General features: G+C 55.6%; 2 protein-coding genes across 4 annotated transcripts in view; both read left to right on the forward strand.

Annotated features, from left to right (window-relative positions):
* The window catches only part of SCAP (SREBF chaperone), a gene marked incomplete at its 3' end in the record, with an annotated part of 51,631 nt that extends 33,360 nt beyond the window's left edge, over positions 1-18,271 (forward strand). For all 3 annotated transcript variants that reach the window (XM_021382129.1, XM_021382128.1, XM_021382130.1), the window contains 14 exon segments: positions 1,415-1,527; positions 2,121-2,215; positions 5,745-5,843; positions 6,233-6,451; positions 7,405-7,838; positions 8,249-8,443; positions 9,430-9,625; positions 11,581-11,696; positions 11,959-12,529; positions 15,887-15,972; positions 16,218-16,300; positions 17,030-17,196; positions 17,753-17,833; positions 18,065-18,271. In XM_021382129.1, coding sequence (XP_021237804.1) covers positions 1,415-1,527; positions 2,121-2,215; positions 5,745-5,843; positions 6,233-6,451; positions 7,405-7,838; positions 8,249-8,443; positions 9,430-9,625; positions 11,581-11,696; positions 11,959-12,529; positions 15,887-15,972; positions 16,218-16,300; positions 17,030-17,196; positions 17,753-17,833; positions 18,065-18,271 — 2,662 coding nt within the window.
* Positions 1-18,305, forward strand: part of LOC110390697 (GTPase IMAP family member 8-like) — a 685,191-nt gene that overhangs the window by 610,076 nt on the left and 56,810 nt on the right. The gene's annotated exons all lie outside the window — the stretch shown is intronic.

Raw genomic sequence — 18,305 nt, forward strand, 5'->3', positions numbered from 1 at the left:
CTGTGACGTGTACAAGGAGCCCCTGAGCGTCCTACGTGTGCTTGTGTTTTTGTCACTTAATTCACCTCCTGTGCAGGTTTTGGACCAGGGACGGAGGGACTAACGCATTGCACAGCCATTGACAGAGCTGGCATTCAGTTAGGACACCTGGAGGTGTCATGGGTTTTGTGTGTGATTTTTTTGGTAATCCTTCTTGGAATGGAGCTCTTGCTGCTTCAGCGTGCCGTTTGCTCAAGGAATCGGGATGAGCTACTGAGTTTGCTGTGTTTCCAGGCAGGTGTTTTTCTCCACTGACCTTGTAAGGTACAAGCTGATGGCAGCTGCCTGCGTGCAGATTCTGCTGAGCTGTAGGCAGCTGGCAGCAGCCCTGGGAAGGTGGTCCCTGGGCTGTGGCAGGCAGTGGCAGAAGGCAGGTGTTGTCCTGGAGCCTGCTGTTCAGCTGTCTCAGCTGTCAGGGAGTTGCACAGGCGTGAGCTTACATGCACGCAGCCCTCAGGTCTGCACAGCCCAGCCCAGCCCAGCACAAACTCATTACCCTCCAGAAGTGCTTCTGCTTGAATTTAGCTGGAAGGAGATGGAGAGATTTATGATCTGCCGCGCTCTGGCATGGAACAGGTTTTTCTTTTCCCCCTTACTGATCTGAACTGTAAGCAATTAAAAGAGGGAAAAAAAGTCACAACGATGTCCTTGAGTAGTCATCCTCTTCTGCTCCAAGATATTCTGAAGGGCAAAGCCACAGCACTTTGTATTCTGAGTGGTGGGATGTGATCCCCGGGAGGATTTAATTTGCTGGTGTACAATGCATGTGCACATTGCAGGAGGGGGATCGATTGTTTGTGAGGGTGGATAGCGACAGGACAAGGGGGAATGGTTTTAAGCTGAGACAGGGAAGATTTAGGTTAGATATTAGGAGGAAGTTTTTCACACAGAGGGTGGTGACGCACTGGAACAGGTTGCCCAGGGAGGTTGTGGATGCCCCATCCCTGGAGGCATTCAAGGCCAGGCTGGACGTGGCTCTGGGCAGCCTGGTCTGGTGGTTGGTGACCCTGCACTCAGCAGGGGGGTTGAGACTCGATGTTCTTTGAGGTTCTTTTCAACCCAGGCCATTCTATGATTCTGTGATTGCGTACTGTGCTGTGTGGTGGCTTCTGAGCAGCCTGCTCCTTGGTGGGGGTGGGACAGGGCCCCGAGCCTCACGTTGCAGTGATGCTCAGGGTCCATCTTTGTCACCACACCTCTTTGCCCTGCGTGCTGTAGAGACTCTTGGGGGGGAGAAGAAAGAAGAGCTTTGGCTCAGAGCAGTGGGTAGTGTTTCCTGACTTCAGCTCTGGGATGTGTGCTTGCTGTTTAGCTTGTGTTCTTCCCTTATTTTCACCCAAGACTTCATTCTCAGTTCTGTTCCTGTATCCTTTAGAGAGATTTTTCCATACTTGGTTGTCGTGATCGGCCTGGAGAACGTGTTGGTTCTCACCAAGTCCGTTGTGTCTACGCCCGTTGACCTGGAAGTGAAGCTCCGCATCGCCCAAGGTAGGCAGCCTGCCTGCAGGGATGCTGGGAGACAAAGCAGGGCAACGCCGGGACTGGGAGGTGGGGAGAGATCTCAGCTCTGGTCCGTGGTGGAAACAAGCACTGCTTGTGTTGAATGTGAATTGGGCGTTGCGTCCTGATGGTCTCTTGTAGTATTTTTATTACTTGCAAGAACAAACGTAAGCCTGGAACTGTGAGCTCCCACACAGCTCCCCTGCAGCGCACAGGGACACCACAGCTCCATCAGGTTGCCCAGGGCCTGATCCAGCCTGGCCTTGGAAGTCTCCAGGGCTGGGGCATCCACCACATCTCTGGGCAAGCTGTGCCAGTGCCTCAGCACCCTCATCATCAGGTGGATTAATGATAACCTGTCTGATAAGGACACTGGAATTTACAGGCCGGTTATTTGACTTACAAGTAGATATCCAAGACGAGCCACGTGAATTTTAGCCTCAAAGTGCCCTTTTCTGTCTGTTGAGTATAGATGTGTGGTTTAAATGGTGGTGAATGCAGCAGGCAGTCCTTTGAGCTGTGCTCGTGCCTGTTCACTAGCGAGCAGCCTCCTAACCTGTCTGTGCATCTTGTTTCCCCAGGCTTGAGCAATGAGAGCTGGTCAATTATGAAGAATATGGCCACGGAGCTTGGGATCATCCTGATAGGGTATTTCACCCTTGTCCCGGCCATCCAGGTGAGTGTGGCTGGTCAGTTTGAGCACACAGGACGGAGGCTTGTAGTCAGTACGAGAATGTAGTATGCAATACTCTGCATCAGCTGTTCAGGAGCACCCAGCTGCTTCTCAGGGCTTCATGGTGAGGAAGGGAGGAATCAGCGTGCCACAGCAGTGATGCATCCCCTGGGAGCTGCCATAGGAAAGGCAGCGGTGCAGGAGCTAACTCTGCCTTTAGTTCAGTGAGTGCCAGGCACCTGCTTCAGTCTCCTTGTGGCAGCTGCATGTAAATAGCATCGGCCCTGGGGGCATCTGAGCGTGGGCTGCCACTTGGGCCACGCAAAGTTCTGAGAAGGTCCAGCAAATACCTCCTGCTGGGAGCCTCAGTGCTCACAGTCTGCATGGGAACGTGTCCTAGACGTGTCTGTAGTGATGCTGTACTCCAAGGATGGGTGTGAGGCAGGTTATATAGGAAGAGGAGTACGATTTTTCAGTGCCAGCTGGTGTAACTGGGATCAGGAAGTTTGTCCATGTTTTGCATGTATTTCTCAGCCTAATGAATGATAGCATCTAACACAGCAACCCTTGTTTTCTGTGGCTTCGCTGACTGTGCTCTGGCTGAGGAGTGGAAGATATAACTCAAGCAAAGACAGATTTTAGTTCTGTGTATGTGCTGCTGTGTAGATACGCCGTGTCCCTTCCCATGTGGTCATACTAACAGGCCAGTAACCTTTTGCAGCACTGGGAGAGCTGTTCATGGCTGCAGCCCTGCTGTGCGTCTGTCCTTGCTCGTTGCCCTTCTCATGACAGGCAGCCCAGAGGAGGTGAGCTGCTGCAGCTCCACGCCCTTAGGCCCCACCAGCAGTGAGGATGAAATGCAGGCACGCTCACCTCCAACGTGCATACGTATACACTCAGCCACACAGGTTAAGACTGAAACATTCAGCACCCTGCAAGGCCAAACAGCTGCACCCTGCTGCTGTCTGTGGCTGACCGGGGTGCAGGCACATCACTGGGAGATGGGGATATCTATGCAGTGCAGCCCATGCTGACTCCAGGTGCTGGCACTTGATTTCTACCCACTCTGGTCTCTCCAGTCGATTTTGTGCAATGCCAAATGCTCTTCCCTGCATCCTGCAACGTGTCCCGTGCCCCTGTGGCAGTGACCCCTTGGGCAGGTCCTTGCCACCACTTCTTCAGCACTGCAGCCAGACGTGGGAGCTGTCAGCCTTTGATTCTGGAGATTTCTAGCAGGTACAGCCAGCAAGGCAGCAGCACCTGAGCATACACAGTTGCTGGCCGCACACGGTCTGCATGTACAGGAGTGGGTTGTGTGCCCTAATCTTCGTGTTTGAAGCTGGTTTAGCAGAGATTGCTCAGGTCAGACGCCAGCAGGATTCATCCTTTGGGTCTAAGTTGGGCTCCTTCATGTGGCGTGTGAGCACTTTTTTCTTGGATGCTTGCTTTGTGCACAGCAGGAATCTCCCATGGATGCTGGCTAGCTGGTGTGTGCCCCTTATCTGTGTGTGTGTCCCTGGGAATGAAGGACACCGTGCAGACAGCGTGCTGGATCGTGTTGCACAGACCAAGGAATCCTGCAGACAGAGAACCAGGCTGCATAAATCCAGCAGGGAGCTTTGCTCTGTGCTGTCAGGGGAGCAGTACAGTGCTGGAATCACCAGGTCCTGTCCAGGGGGAATGACAGAAGAGCTGGAGGCTGTCATTTGCCCAGGGACTGTAATGGGACCCCCATGCTCCTCACTGTGTGCTGGTGGAGCTGCTGAGCTGCTGCAGGGACCTGCTGAGAGCCCCTCCTGCATTCTGCTGCTCTTGGCCACTGCTTTGTTCCGGAGCTCCCACGCTGAGACTCTTAATCCTGCACTCTCCGAAATTGGTTTGGGTTTTGCCATAGGGTGTGCAGTATCCAAGTATAAGAAGATTTCAGATTTCCAGGGCTAGCGGTTCCAGATATCTCTAATCCTAAGTGGAATAAGGGGAGGTATTAACAGAATTAATGTCTCTATATGCAGAGCTTGCCATTTGTGGAATCTGTTTCTGCATGAAATCCGGATGGATGTTGCTTTCCCTCTGCTTTTCTCCTTTCCAGTGGAACCTGTGCTGCGTTTTCACCCCTCTGCTTCCAAAGCTTCATGTCAAACATTGAACAAGGGATCAAAGAGAACTCAGAATCCCCCTCATGCTGTTTGTGGGGAGGGCTGGGCCGCTGACCTGCTGGGTTCCCTCTTTCATAGTGCAGTGCTTCTCAGATAGCAAGCAGTCGATGGCTTACGTTCCAGGAACAGCTGGAACAGGATGGGGAGGCTTCAGGGTTTGTTCAGAGGTTTGGGGTAGCTTGTCAGGCTGTTTGCATTTCACTGTGCTTCTGTTGGCCTCCAGCATTATTGCAGGGAGCTGGGGCGGAGCAGGGCAAGAGGAGGACAAAATAAATGCATCTTTCTGGCCTCTCCTTCCCCCCAGGGGCTGCGTGCAGTGCCACCTCTGGGGCAGCAGCAGGGATGTGCCAGCCCTGCTCTGCAGCTGAGGGCTGGAGACTTTAATCTGCTCCTTAGCCTGAGGTTTTCATAGAATCTTAGAACTGTTGGAGTTGGAAGGGACCCTTAAAGGCCACTGCCTGCAGTGCACGGGGACACCCACAGCTCCATCAGTGCTCACAGCCCCATCCCCTGACCTTGGGTGTCTGCAGGGACAGGGCAGCACCATCTCTCTGTGCAACCTGTGCCGTGCCTCACCGCCCTTATTGTGAACAGCTTCTTACTTATATCCAGTCTAAACCCCCCCAATTTTAGTTTACAGCCATTTCCCTTTGTGCTGTCACACAGATCCTGCTACAGAGTCTGTCCCCTTCCTTCTTACAGCCCCTTTAGACACCGAAGGGCTGCTCTCAGCTGTCCCTGCAGCCTTCCCTTCTCCAGCTGCACAGCCCCAGCTCTCAGCCTGTGTTCACTTGTGATACATCTGTTTTCTTGCTCTCTCCACGTTCACAAGATCCTATTTGGGTCCTGACAGGTCCTGACAGAAATTTGTACCTCCAAGGGGGACAGAACTCCTCTCCAAAATGCCCTTCTAATCCTTACTTCTACAGTGGCATCTGCTGGGGAAATGGAGCACTGCAGGAAGATGGGGAAACTGTCTGTTGCAAGTGTTTCTCATGTACTTGATAAATAGAGACATCAGAGAGTGGGTATGGGACTGCTCTGGGGCTGTAGGAGAAGTCACCCATCAGATAAGCATTAGCCAAGAGCGTGGTTTATCTGGAGCCCTAGGGAATGGCTGCAGGTAGCACAGTGCCTGTGGTGGTCTTCCTTTGGAGAGTGACTGTACCCTGCTCCTGGGCTCCCCGTGTTCCTGGGGGAGTTTTAAACAAGAAGGAAGGTTTATTGGTGATCCTGATAATGGGATTTATCAGTAGAATGTACTCAGGCCCGTGCCGTGGGCAACGGTTGGCCGAGTTGCCATTTTCTGAAGCTGAAATGTTTGCCGTTGTCCCTGTAGCTCTCTGCCACAGCTAATGCCTGTGTCCCGTCTGCAGGAGTTCTGCCTCTTCGCCGTGGTCGGCCTGGTGTCTGACTTCTTTCTGCAGATGCTCTTCTTCACTACTGTGCTGTCCATTGACATTCGCCGAATGGAGGTGAGGAGGGGCCCTGAGCCCGGGCTTTTGCTTTGGGCCTTCCTTCACTGCTGGTGTGGAGGGACTAAAGGAAGCATTCCGTGGGGGTTTCGTTCTCTTAAGCATTAAGGACTGAGCAGTAAAAGCTCTGGGCCAGGGCATGCTTGGTTACACACGTGGCACTGGGGACAGGACGCGAGCGGGTGGGTGCCCTCGGGTCCATAAAGATGCAGATTTGGGACGAATGGGCTGAAAGGAGAGCTGGTCACGGGCAGGTGCGAAAAAGAGCGCGTGTGCCAGGCAGAAGCTAGAGAGCACATGTGGGAACTCAGACCCAGCACTCATCCAGGCCAGGTGAGTGCGGATGTCTGACCGTGCACTCCGCCACACGCTGGCTTTTCTCTTGGCAGCTCGCCGACCTGAACAAGCGGTTGCCAGCAGAAGCCTGCCTGCCCCCGGCAAAACCCGCCAGCCGCTCGCAGCGCTACGAGCGGCAGCCAGCCCTGAGGCCTGCCACCCCCCACACCATCACCCTGCAGCCGTCGTCCTTCAGGAACCTGCGCCTGCCCAAGAGGCTGCGGGTCATCTACTTCTTCGCCAGGACCCGCCTGGCCCAGAGACTCATCATGGTAGGCCGCGGGGTGGCTGCTGTCCGAGGTCCTGTTGGACGCTTAACCCAACCCAAACGGGCTTCCAGGGGAAAGGGAAGAAAGAAAAGCTGAAGGTTTTCGTGCATCTTTGTTCCGCTGCAAGACTTAGGTTTCCCCGTGGTAAATCATTCGAGAGTTGCTTCTCTAAGAACATCCCTCTGCGTGCAGTAGCCGCGGGGCTTTGCGTTTGCACAGAGTTTGGGTGGTAGCAGACAAGCTCCTGATATTTGCTTTGAGAGGCTTTTATATGAGCAGATTTTCAGGGACCGTGAAAGTGGAGAGAAAAGGTATTGACAGAGCAAAAGCCCCGTTTGTCCCTGCAGATACAATGGAATAAAGGCGCGGAGATTTTCTCTCCATGGAAGCCTCATTCCTTCCCTTGTGCAGGTGTAACTGCAGTGGTTACACCACTCACTGCCCCTACTCGTCCTCTGCATCTCAGGTCTGGATGTCTGCAATAGAAACACTGCAGACAGTGCAAACTGTGCGCTCCTTGGCTCTGCAAGCCACGGCCCAGCCTGTTGCTGCCAGCTAATGCCGATGGCACTTAGTGCATCAGTGTGGGAGGCATGGCTGTGGCATGTGTTGCAGAATTAAAGCAGAACCCTGCTCTCAGCCTCCCCGGCACTGGCTGAGGATGGCAGATGTGCTGGTCCCAGCCGTCAGCAAGAAATCTCTTCCCTGCTGTGCATTTGAGTGAGCCAAGTGGAGTTCTTACCATCAGGATGAGTCAGATAGCTCCCAGAACAGCAGTGCTCGCATTTTCTGTGTTCTGTGCCACCTCTCCCAATCTTCTTAAAGGATGAGAGTCTGGGGTAAGGCCGTAACCGAGGGCTGGGATGTGCTGATCAGCTCAGGCAGCTCACGGGGCAGGAGGGGCGGCGTGCAGACGGCCGTGCACTAAGTGCCATGTCTCCTTGCTCGTGGTGCAGGCCGGGACGGTGATCTGGATCGGAATCCTGGTCTATACGGATCCTGCCGGTCTCCGCACCTACCTCACGTCTCAGGTCACCGAACAGAGCCCTCTGGGTGAAGCAGGCCTGCCTGCTATGCCCGTTCCTGGAGGGGTCCTTCCTGCTGGCGACCCCAAGATTGATCTCTCGGTCTTCCCGTCGGACCCCATGCAGCTGTCAGAGAACCAGAGCCAGCAGCGCGAGCAGCAGGCGGGCTTGGAATCCCTGGGCAGGCTGGAGACAAACCAGCACACTTGGGCCCAAGGACCAGAGGGCAGAGGGAACGGGCAAACGGAGCTGGGAGCTGAAGCAGAGGTGACCTGGGGAGCAGAGGACGAAGAGATTTGGAGGAAGCTTTCCTTCAGACACTGGCCGTCCCTCTTCAGCTATTACAATATCACTCTGGCCAAGAGGTGGGTAGCGAGCTGCCAGGGCTGCTTGTGTGAGAGCAGGGGGTGCGTGTTTCTCTCTTGTGGTTGTATTACTTGCTCTTTGTCTTCATCCTAAGCACTGTATTTTGGGGAGAAGACGTTCAGAATTCTGTAGAGCGATGTATGAGCATGTGTATGCGGTGGGGATGATACGTGTCAGGAATAGAGTCGCTTGAGTTGGAGAAATGGTGGTAGCTTCTGGCCTGCCGTGTGCAGGAAACTGTGGTCGTTTTCTCTTTTCTTAAATCAACGTGATCCATTTGACCTCAGTGGCAACGTATTCCACTGCAGGCAACCTGCCGTGGCTGCTGAGGGTAACGAGAAGATAACGTGGGTTCTTGTGCCTTCTTGCGCTTGGTGGTGCTAAGCTCCTCTGATCTCCATCCCTTCAGGTACATCAGCATCCTCCCAGCGATCCCGGTCACGCTGTACCTGAACCCACAAGAGGCCTTGGAAGTGCGGCACCCCCAAGAGGCCAACCGCTACCAGCCCTTCCTGTCCTCCAGCGGTGGGAAGTTGAACGCTGAAGCTCAGCCCGACCAGGCGTCATCCAAGCTGCAGGGGCACCGGGATGTCACCCTTTACAAGTAAAAGAGCCCCTTGCTGCAGCCTCCTGACCACCCTTAACTCTCTTGAGACACGGGTCGCTCTTTGCCTGCTTGGCTCTTCTCCTGGTGGGAAAAAAGGAAAACAAAATAACACACGTAGAGCTTCAGTGCAAAATCCTCTCACTCTCTGGGCACTCTAGCTCTGCTAACGCTGCCTTAAATGCATCCTTGCGCTGCTTTCCTCAGCTGAGATCCCCAGCAGGATGTGGTGTGTGCAGCACAGGTTGCTAGCACGCTGGTGGCAGGCAGGGGAGCTCGTGTCAGTGGATGTGGATGGCTGTGGGCAAGCAGCATGCAGACACACTTGTGCAAGTGTTCACTACAGTGCACCGAGCATCCTGCAATGAGTCACACACCTTCAAGTTTCAGCTGTGATACATTTGAATTGGGTGGTTTTAACAGGGATGCTGGAAGTGTTACTCCTAGCGCCGTGCGTTATGGGGTGTATCACTGGGGAGCGGGGATACTCAACTTTGGGAAGAAATGCTGTGACTCAGCAGTGCTTGACTGGGTGTTACACAAAGCTCCCCTGCAAGCAAAGAACTTCCCTTCCTACTGAGGAGAAAGCTCTCACAGGAGCCCCCAGCTCGCCTCTCAGTCTGCGTTCTCCCTGGGCTTTGTTCAGCACACCCCACATTGCTCTGATCCCCATCTTGTGATTGCCCTTCTGTCCCCAGCAGCGTGCTCTTCTTATTGCAAAGTCTGGAAATCTTGTTAAAATCAGCGTTTTCCTAGAAAAATACCCTTGATTTTCCAGAAACCACTACAGAATCATAGAATCACAGAATGGCTCGGGTGGGAAGGGGCCTCAGAGATCGTCAGGTTCCAGCCCCCCCTGCTGCAGGCAGCGTAGCCAGCTGCTAGATCCAGTGCTACATCAAGTGTCTGCCTTGCTGGAAACTTCTCACATCTGAAAAATCTTTGCCTCACCTCCTGTTTTCTTTCTGTGCCTGTCTCTCCCGCAGGGTGGCTGCGCTGGGCCTGGCCTCGGGCATTCTCCTGGTCCTGCTGCTCTTCTGCCTCTACCGGCTGCTGTGCCCCAAGAACTACGGGCAGAATGGGCACAGCAGGAGGAAGAGGGGGGACCTGCCCTGCGATGACTACGGTTACTCCCCACCCGAGACCGAGATCGTCCCCCTGGTTCTCAGGGGTCACCTCATGGTAGGTTAGACAGGTGGTCATTATGAGAATCATAGAATCATAGAATTGCTCAGGTTGGAAAGGACCTTCAAGATCATCAAGTCCAACCGCAACCTAACCATACTGCTCTAACAACCCACCGCTAAATCATGTCCCCGAGCACCACATCCAAACGGTTTTTAAACACATTCAGGGATGGTGACTCCACCACCTCCCTGGGGAGCCTGTTCCAGTGCTTAACAACCCTTTCTGTAAAGAAGTTTTTCCTGATCTCCAACCTAAACCTCTCCTGGTGCAACTTGAGGCCATTTCCCCTTGTTCTGTCACCTGTCACCGAGAAGAGACCAGCCCTGCTCTCCCTGCAGTCACCTTTCGGATATTTGAAGAGTGCAATGAGGTCTCCCCTCAGCCTCTTCTTCCCCAGACTAAACAGCCCCAGTTCCTTTAGTCTCTCCTCGTAGGGCATATTCTCCAAGCCCTTCCCCAGCCTTGTTGCCCTTCTTTGGACCTGCTCCAGCACCTCCATGTCCTTTCTGTACTGAGGCGCCCAAAACTGAACCCAGTACTCGAGGTGGGGCCTCACCAATGCTGAGTACAGGGGCAGGATGACTTCCCTAGTCCTGCTCACCATCCCATTCCTGATCCAAGCCAGGATGCCGTTGGCCTTCTTGGCCTCCTGGGCACACTGCTGGCTCACATTCAGCCCATGTCCATCAGCACACCAAGGTCCCTTTCCGTCAGGCAGCTTTCCAGCCACTCCTCCCCAAGCCTGTAGGGTTGCCTGGGGTTGCTGTGACCAAAGTGCAGGATCCGACACTTGGCCCTGTTGAAACTCATATGCTTTACCTTGGCCCATCGATGCAGTCTATCCAGGTCCCTCTGTAGAACCTTTCTACCCTCTGGCAGATCAACACTCGTCCCAACTTGGTGTTGTCTGCAAACTTACTGAGGGTGCACTCAATCCCCTCATCAAGATCATTGATAAAGATGTTGAATAGAAGAGGCCCCAGCACCGAGCCCTGGGGGGCACTGCTCATGACTGGCCGCCAACTGGAGTTAACTCCATTGACCACAGCTCTCTGGGCCCGGCCATCCAGCCAGTGCTTCACCCAGCAGAGCGTGTGCCCATCCAAACCATGGGCAGCCAGCTTCTCCACAAGGATGCTGTGGGGGACAGAAAGAGAAAAACGTCTTTTCATTTCTTTGGTGTGCTGAAACAACGGCCCCGCTGAAGGACGGGCCTTGGCGTGATGCGGCCTTGGAGGCTGACAGCAGGGGTCAATTCTTTACAGATAAATCGGGGCGAGCTTTTTGCCATCATTCTTATCCCCATCTCCTTTGTGCTGATTCAGCCTTCCTTGCTGGGCTAGCTGTTGATCCCTGCTGTTTAACGCCTACTGAATCCTTTTTTTTATGCCAGTGGATGGGTGTGAGCTGTTAAATATTGTCTCCAGTGCTAAGATCATCCCTGGGCGTGCACAGAAGGGCACTGCTGCTCAGCTCCCTTGTGTTTCTTGAAACAAAGCACTGAGGCACCCATCCGGGTCGGGTTGGAATACTCTGTGTCGTTGAGCTGCACCTCCACAGAGGTTCCTATGGAGACACTGCTGAGTCATTTTGTCCTGCAGAGCCCAGCGTGTTGCCTTTGTTTTGACCATCCCTGCATCTCCTGTCGGTGCTGTGCTCACACTGGGCTGTGTGGCTACAGACACGACTGATCCTGCCATCTTTTTGGGCCGGACTTTGTCAGAGGAAGGCAGACGGAGTCTGCTTTGCTTATAGCAGTCTAGTGCACAGCTGGGGCTTCGACCAAAGTGTATTTTCCTTAGAACACCCACGGGCTGCTGAGCCAGCCATGTGGTTTGGACGTGGAATGGATCCTCTGCACGATTTCGTGACCACGCACAGGGTGGCTGTGAGAGCCCAGAGGCCTTGCTGGCGCTGTGTGCTGAGCTGTGCTCCTTCTCCCTTCCCAGGACATTGAATGTCTGGCCAGCGATGGGATGCTGCTCGTCAGCTGCTGCCTGGTGGGACAGATCCGCGTGTGGGATGCTCAGACCGGAGACTGCCTCACCGTCATTCCCAAACCGAGGTGAGCGGGCTCTGTACCAGCTGCACATGGGCAGGTTGCTGCACAGGTGCTGCCCACCAGCTGCTGCTGAGCCCTCTGCGAGGAGGCAGCAGTCGCTGCCCTTGGTGCAGCCCTGGTCCCTGCTGTCCTTGTGTTGGGTGGTTCTCGTCTCTGTGCAGGGCTGGCACGCTTGCTGCCTCGGCGTTCCTGCCCGGATGTGCCCACCCCAGCCCCTCTGAGACAATACCAATGGGAGAGCTGACCTTTTCCCACTGTCTTTCAGGTTACGAAGAGACAGCAGCGGCATTTTTGATTACCAGGAGAGCTGGGATCACAGCCCGGATGGCAAGAACGGTCTGGACGACTCTTTTGAGAACAGCCACCAGCTGAAGAGGATGCTGAGCCCTCCCCAGCCCCCCCTGTTCTGCGACCAGCCGGACCTCACCTCCCTCATCGACACCAACTTCTCCGAGCAGGTGAAAGTGGCTGAGTCCGAGACGCGGCTCCGTGCTGTGGGCGGCCGCCAGAAAGAGGCCGGCTACGACTTCAGCAGCCTGGTCGGGAAGGTGTACGAAGAGCACAGCGCGTCCAACTGCATGAACTTCAGCGGGCTGGCAGCCCCGCACGGCCAGGCCGCGTTCTGCGTGGGAGCCGGCAGCGCCCGCTCCCTGGGCTGCGGCAGCGAGGAGGGAGGCTGCGGCGGCCGCAGGAGGAGCCTGGGGGACGAGTCCCTGAGCGGGTTCGACAAAGCGTCGCCACTTCCCTCCTGGGGAGGAGACTTGGAGAGCTCCGTCTGGAGCCTGGATCTGCAGGGGAACCTCATCGTGGCGGGCCGCAGTAACGGCAGGCTGGAGGTAAGGAGGGCGAGCCGTGGAGTGCAGCGTTGGGCCAGAACCCCCAGCACCGAGTGTAGGCTCCAGGGCAGCCCCTCGGGGCTACGGGCTGGTGTCTCGCTCCAATTTACAGGAGGGAGAAGGCGTTCTTTTAATATATGTATACCTGATGGTGAGATTAAGACACAATGGGTCAAATGTCAGCCCGACCAGTTTATTACAAATCCTAGTAGCTTAGGGAGATGGGGAAGGGAAGGTGAGCGATAGAAAAGAGAGAAAAAAAAGCAAGGAGTCTTTGTAGAAAGCAAGAGAGATAGTCACCACCAGGGGTCCAGCGTTGTTTGTAGCGCAGACGTTGATCTTCTTGGGTGATGGGTCATCAGGGCTTGTTGTTCGGTTGATGACCGCTTTGGTCAACGACCGCTTTGGTCGATGACCGCTTTGGTCGACGACTGCTTTGGTCGACGACTGCTTTGGTTGACGACCGCTTTGGTTGATGACCGCTTTGGTTGATGACTGCTTTGGTTGACGACCGCTTTGGTCAACGACCGCTTTGGTCGACGACCGCTTTGGTCGACGACCGCTTTGGTCGACGACCGCTTTGGTCGACGACCACTTTGGTCGACGACCGCTTTGGTTGATGACCGCTTTGGTCAACGACCGCTTTGGTTGATGACTGCTTTGGTTGATGACTGCTTTGGTTGATGACTGCTTTGGTTGATGACTGCTTTGGTTGATGACCGCTTTGGTTGATGACCACCTCCAACAGCAGTACAAACTTACATTTATAAGTCCAAATTGGTCGAGTCAGCTCTCTCTGGAATGGCAGCTTCTGGCTTTGGGATCTCAGCAGAAAACTCCTTTGTTTCCATCTTCCGGGCCTTGCCAGTAGATAAGAGGGAGATGCCCGCCTGCATCCTGTTTTTCACAGGATACTATGGTATCATTGCCCCAGTCTCCCATACCAAGCTGGCGCTACTTGGCCAGATCTTCCGCCAATAAACACTCCTGAGCACTCTCTTCCTGGGGCAAACAGCTCTGAAGGAAATGCTTTCGAATGTTCACATGGTGATGCTGATTGCCACACGGTGACACCCACCCTTTGCCTCCTTGGTAAGTCAGTCAGAGTCTCATCACAAAACATACCTCAGAAAGCAAGCGTTGAGCCAAAAGAAAAGAAGCGTTCAGACAGCTGGGACGGGTCCTGGCAGCAATGCCTGAAAATCTCAGTGCTTCAGCTCAGTTCTGTTCTGTAACGGAGCAGGAATGGTGATCCGGTGTCTGCCGTCACCCAGAACAAGTTTTCTAAAGTATCTGGAGCAGCTTCTCCTTTACCAGCGCTTGGCTTTTTTGCCTGGTTCTTCAGTGCAAGGAAAATCAATGCTTCAGGGAGTGTGAAATAAAGCAGCGCTCATTGGGGCAGCTTTGAGGCTGCCATGCCACTGGGCAACGGGATGAAGCAGCATGGGAAGGAGCTCTGCAGGAAGCTTATTGGCTTTGAAGCGAGCTTGAATTGGACATGTACATCTCCAGCGAGGAACTTTCGCAATTCATTCAATTCAAATCCAATTTTTGGTCATTAAAACAGATTTTTTTCCCTTCAGATAAATGCGGCGTTGCTTAATTGAAACCAACGCCTTTTGAAATAAGGCTTTTCCTGATTTTTGAGCCCTTCCACCTTTGCTGCCTGTGAGCAGCTCTCACTGTGCCCAGCAGGGATGCACGCGGGCCGTTCCGTCGCCGTTCTTTGAATACGCTTCTGAGCTCAGATGCTTTCTGAGCTGCTGCCTTGGGCTCGATGCAGGGCGCACGTGTAGCGCAGCGGCGTTCATTGCGACCCCGGTAAGAAAGGCACACGTTGGGAAGCACTGATTAAAACGCCGTTAATTAGAGCTGATGCTGGAAGGAAAAGGAGGACAGCGTGAGCTTCCATCCCTCTGTTCACTGGGACCCCCCGTGTTGTGCTGCACGGCGCAGGTTGCCGGTCCCACCGCGCTGGGTCGTGTCCGTGAAGGGTTTGACCATCGCCGTGGTCTTCGGATCTCTTACAGAATTGAACCTGAGGAAAGGAATTGTGTTAATTGGGTCCCTCACCACATCCTTCTCTCTAAATTAGAGAGGTATGGCTTTGAAGGATGGACTGTTCAGTAGGTTAAGAACCGGTTGGCTGGTCGCAGCCGAAGGGTTGGGATCAATGGTTCTGTGTCAGGGTGGAGGCCGGTCATGAGTGGTGTCCCCCAAGGCTCAGCCTTGGGACCGGTGCTCTTCAACATCTTTATCAATGACACAGACGATGGCATCGAGTGCACCCTCAGCAAGTTTGCAGGTGACACCAAGCTGAGCAGTGCAGTCGATCCATTGGAAGGAAGGGAAGCCATCCAGAGGGACCTGGACAGGGTGGAGAAGTGGGCCCATGTGAACATAATGAGGTTCAACAAGGCCAAGTGCAAGGTGCTGCACTTGAGCTGGGGCAATCCCAGGTATTTATACAAACTGGGGGAAGAACTCCTTGAGAGCAGCCCTGTGGAGAGGGACTTGGGGCTCCTGGTGGACGAGAAGCTGGACATGAGCCAGCAGTGTGCACTGGCAGCCCGGAAGGCCAACTGTGTTCTGGGCTGCATTAAAAGAGGAGTGGGCAGCAGGGACAGGGAGGTGGTGGTCCCCCTCTACTCAGCTCTTGTGAGGCTCCATCTGCAGTACTGCGTCCAGGCCTGGGGCCCCAGCACGAGAAAGATGCAGAGCTCTTGGAAAGAGTTCAGAGGAGGGCGACCAAGATGATCAGAGGCTGGAGCGCCTCTCCTATGAGGAAAGGTTGAGGGAAGTGGGCTTGTTTAGCTTGGAGAAGAGAAGGCTCCGGGGAGACTTCACTGTGGCCTTCCAGTACTTGAAGGGAGCGTATAAACAGGAGGGGAACGATTGTTTGTGAGGGTGGACAGCGATAGGACAAGGGGGAATGGTTTTAAGCTGAGACAGGGGAGATTTAGGTTAGATATTAGGAGGAAGTTTTTCACACAGAGGGTGGTGACGCACTGGAACAGCTTGCCCAGGGAGGTTGTGGATGCCTCATCCCTGGAGGCATTCAAGGCCAGGCTGGACGTGGCTCTGGGCAGCCTGGTCTGGTGGTTGGTGACCCTGCACTCAGCAGGGGAGTTGAAACTCGATGATCTCTGAGGTCCTTTTCAACCCAGGCCATTCTATGATTCTACGATTCTGATTCTATGATTAATTATTTCTGCTGGCAAGGGAAGCCGTGTTCCCCTGAGGACGTGCTGGGTGGCAGGGTGCTTGGGGCAGCGTGCATGGAGCTGCCTGCGGGATCCCGGAACTGCTGGCGTGGTGCCGGGCTCGGGATCACACACAAAACCTTCCTCCTTGCAGGTGTGGGATGCCATCGAGGGCACCCTGCGCAGCAGTAACGATGACAGTCAGTCCGGCATCACAGCCCTCGTGTTCCTGAACAACAGGTACCCGCGCTCGTGCTTGGTGCTCTCTTAAGGGGAGCAGGACGCGGGGGGGTGAGCCGGGACCCCAGTGTGAGCCTCGTGCAGGTTGCTGTCATTCAAGCAGCATTTCTGTCTGCTGCTGGATGCAGTTTCCGTGCACGGGGAGCTGGCACAGTCTGTGCTCTGCCTGGGGAGGTGTCAGCTCGGGGCTTCTCACCCCCTGAGAGCGGGGAGCCCTCTGCTCATGGAGTGCCTCTCTCCCTCAGGATTGTTGCTGCCCGCCTGAATGGCTCCTTGGATTTCTTCTCGCTGGAAACACACACGTCCCTGAACCACCTGCAGTTCCGAGGTGAGCAGGCACCATCTCACGCCCTCTTCCTAAGCCCCTGTGATAATGCTCTGTTCCAAAGCCCCCTTACATTGCAGGATGCCACGTCTGATGCTGTGCAGGGGCGAGGAATTCTTTGGGAGTTCTCTGGGGAGGGAAAGCATTCTGAGTGCTGGTTTTCTGCAGTGCCTCAGTCTCAAGAGTGGGAGATGTGTTCTAGGGTCAGCTCTGCCCTGCGCCTCTTTCCTCTCCCCCTTCTCAGTTACTTACTCCTTCAGCAGGGTCTCTAGGTCCCGTGCAGCCGTGGGGTAGCTTGGCACTGCTGTGACACGCACGAATTGAGATAGCAGTGGTGCTAACTTAGCAGTGTGGTGGCTAGTTTGCTTCTGGGGTGGCTTGGGACGGAGAGAAGCCATGGCAGGGGGATGGTTTCACCGCCCTAGGGTTCTGCACGCTGTCTGCAAGCGGAGCAGGCTCTGTGGGAAACGCCTGACCATGGAGATGCTGCTTCCCTGCAGGACGCAGAGCCCTGCACCCAGCTGTGTGTTCCACAAGAACGGCCACGGTGCTCTTGGGTTTGACCCTTCTCAGTCTTGCCAAAGGCTGGCTGTGTAGGGGCTGCCGATGTGCTCGGCTCGCTGGGGCCCGGGCTCCCATTCTTTTGGAGTTCAGCCCCAGGTCCCCGCTGCGTGCCTCCATGGCTGCGCTCAGGCAGCTGCAGCGAGGGCTCACCGTGGTTTCCCACCGCAGGAGCCCCGAGCAGAAGCAGCATCCCGTCCTCCCCGGTGTTCAGCAGCAGCGACGTCATCGTGTGCCAGCTCACCCACACCGTGTCCTGCGCCCACCAGAAACCCATCACGGCGCTGAAGGCCGCGGCGGGACGCCTGGTCACGGGCAGCCAGGACCACACTCTGAGGGTGAGCAGCCTCTTCGTCCACGGGGTGCGCGTTGGGGCGCGTGTGAGCTCCTCTCGTGCGTGGTGGGGGCGAGGCTGGCACGTGTGTGTGCACGTGGAAAGAGCCTGGGGCGGCGTGCTTGGCGGAGTCCAGGGCCGTGTGTTCCTGGAGCTGTGCTCATCCGCCTGGCTGCGGCTCCTCCAGCAACGCTCTGTGTAAGGAATCTCACTGAACTGTAGGATTTGGAAGGGATGTCTGGAGGTCCCCCACTCCAAACCCCCCCCCCCCACCCCGCAAAGCAGGTTCCCTGCAGTAGGTTGCACAGGAAAGCATCCAGGTGGGTCCTGGACATCTCCAGGGAAGGAGCTCCCCCACCTCTCTGCAGGGGATTCCCTTTTCTCTGCCCTGCAGCTCGCTCCCCTGCCCTGGCACTGCCCACCGGGCACTGCCTGCTTCCCCTGCTCCCAGGGATCTCGCTGCTGTGCTGAGCTGACATCTGCTTCGTTAGCAGCGGTGCGAGAGCTCAGGAAGCGCCGCTGCCCCACGGCCGCTCACCTGTGCCTCCTGTTCCCCGCAGGTGTTCCGCCTGGAGGACTCGTGCTGCCTGTTCACGCTGCAGGGCCACTCAGGAGCCATCACCGCCGTGTACATAGACCAGGTGAGGCAGAGCTGGGGCACGAACTGGGAGAACGGCCAGCGGGGGCCCCGCTGCGCGCGGAGCAGTTGGCGCGCGATCCTCTGCGTGAGCACAGGGAGCGATCCCCGGCGTGGGTTTGCCCCCCGCCCCATGGGAAGAGGAATGAGAGCGGGGAGCTGCGGGCGCAGGGGAGCCCTGCGCGGTCCCGGTGGCTCCGCTCCGCGGTTCCTGACCCGGCTCTGCCCCTCGCAGACGATGGTGCTGGCGAGCGGAGGCCAGGACGGAGCCATCTGCCTCTGGGACGTGCTGACGGGCAGCAAGGTCAGCCACATGTACGCGCACCGAGGGGACGTCACCTCCCTCACGTGCACCGCGTCCTGCGTCATCAGCAGCGGCCTGGACGACGTGATCAGCATCTGGGACCGCAGCTCGGGGATCAAGCTCTTCTCCATCCAGCAGGTCGGTGGCGGGCGAGGAGGCTGGGGGGGGGGGG

This window comes from Numida meleagris, unplaced genomic scaffold (genome assembly GCF_002078875.1).
Source record: "Numida meleagris isolate 19003 breed g44 Domestic line unplaced genomic scaffold, NumMel1.0 unplaced_Scaffold180, whole genome shotgun sequence".
In the NCBI taxonomy this organism is placed as follows: domain Eukaryota; kingdom Metazoa; phylum Chordata; class Aves; order Galliformes; family Numididae; genus Numida; species Numida meleagris.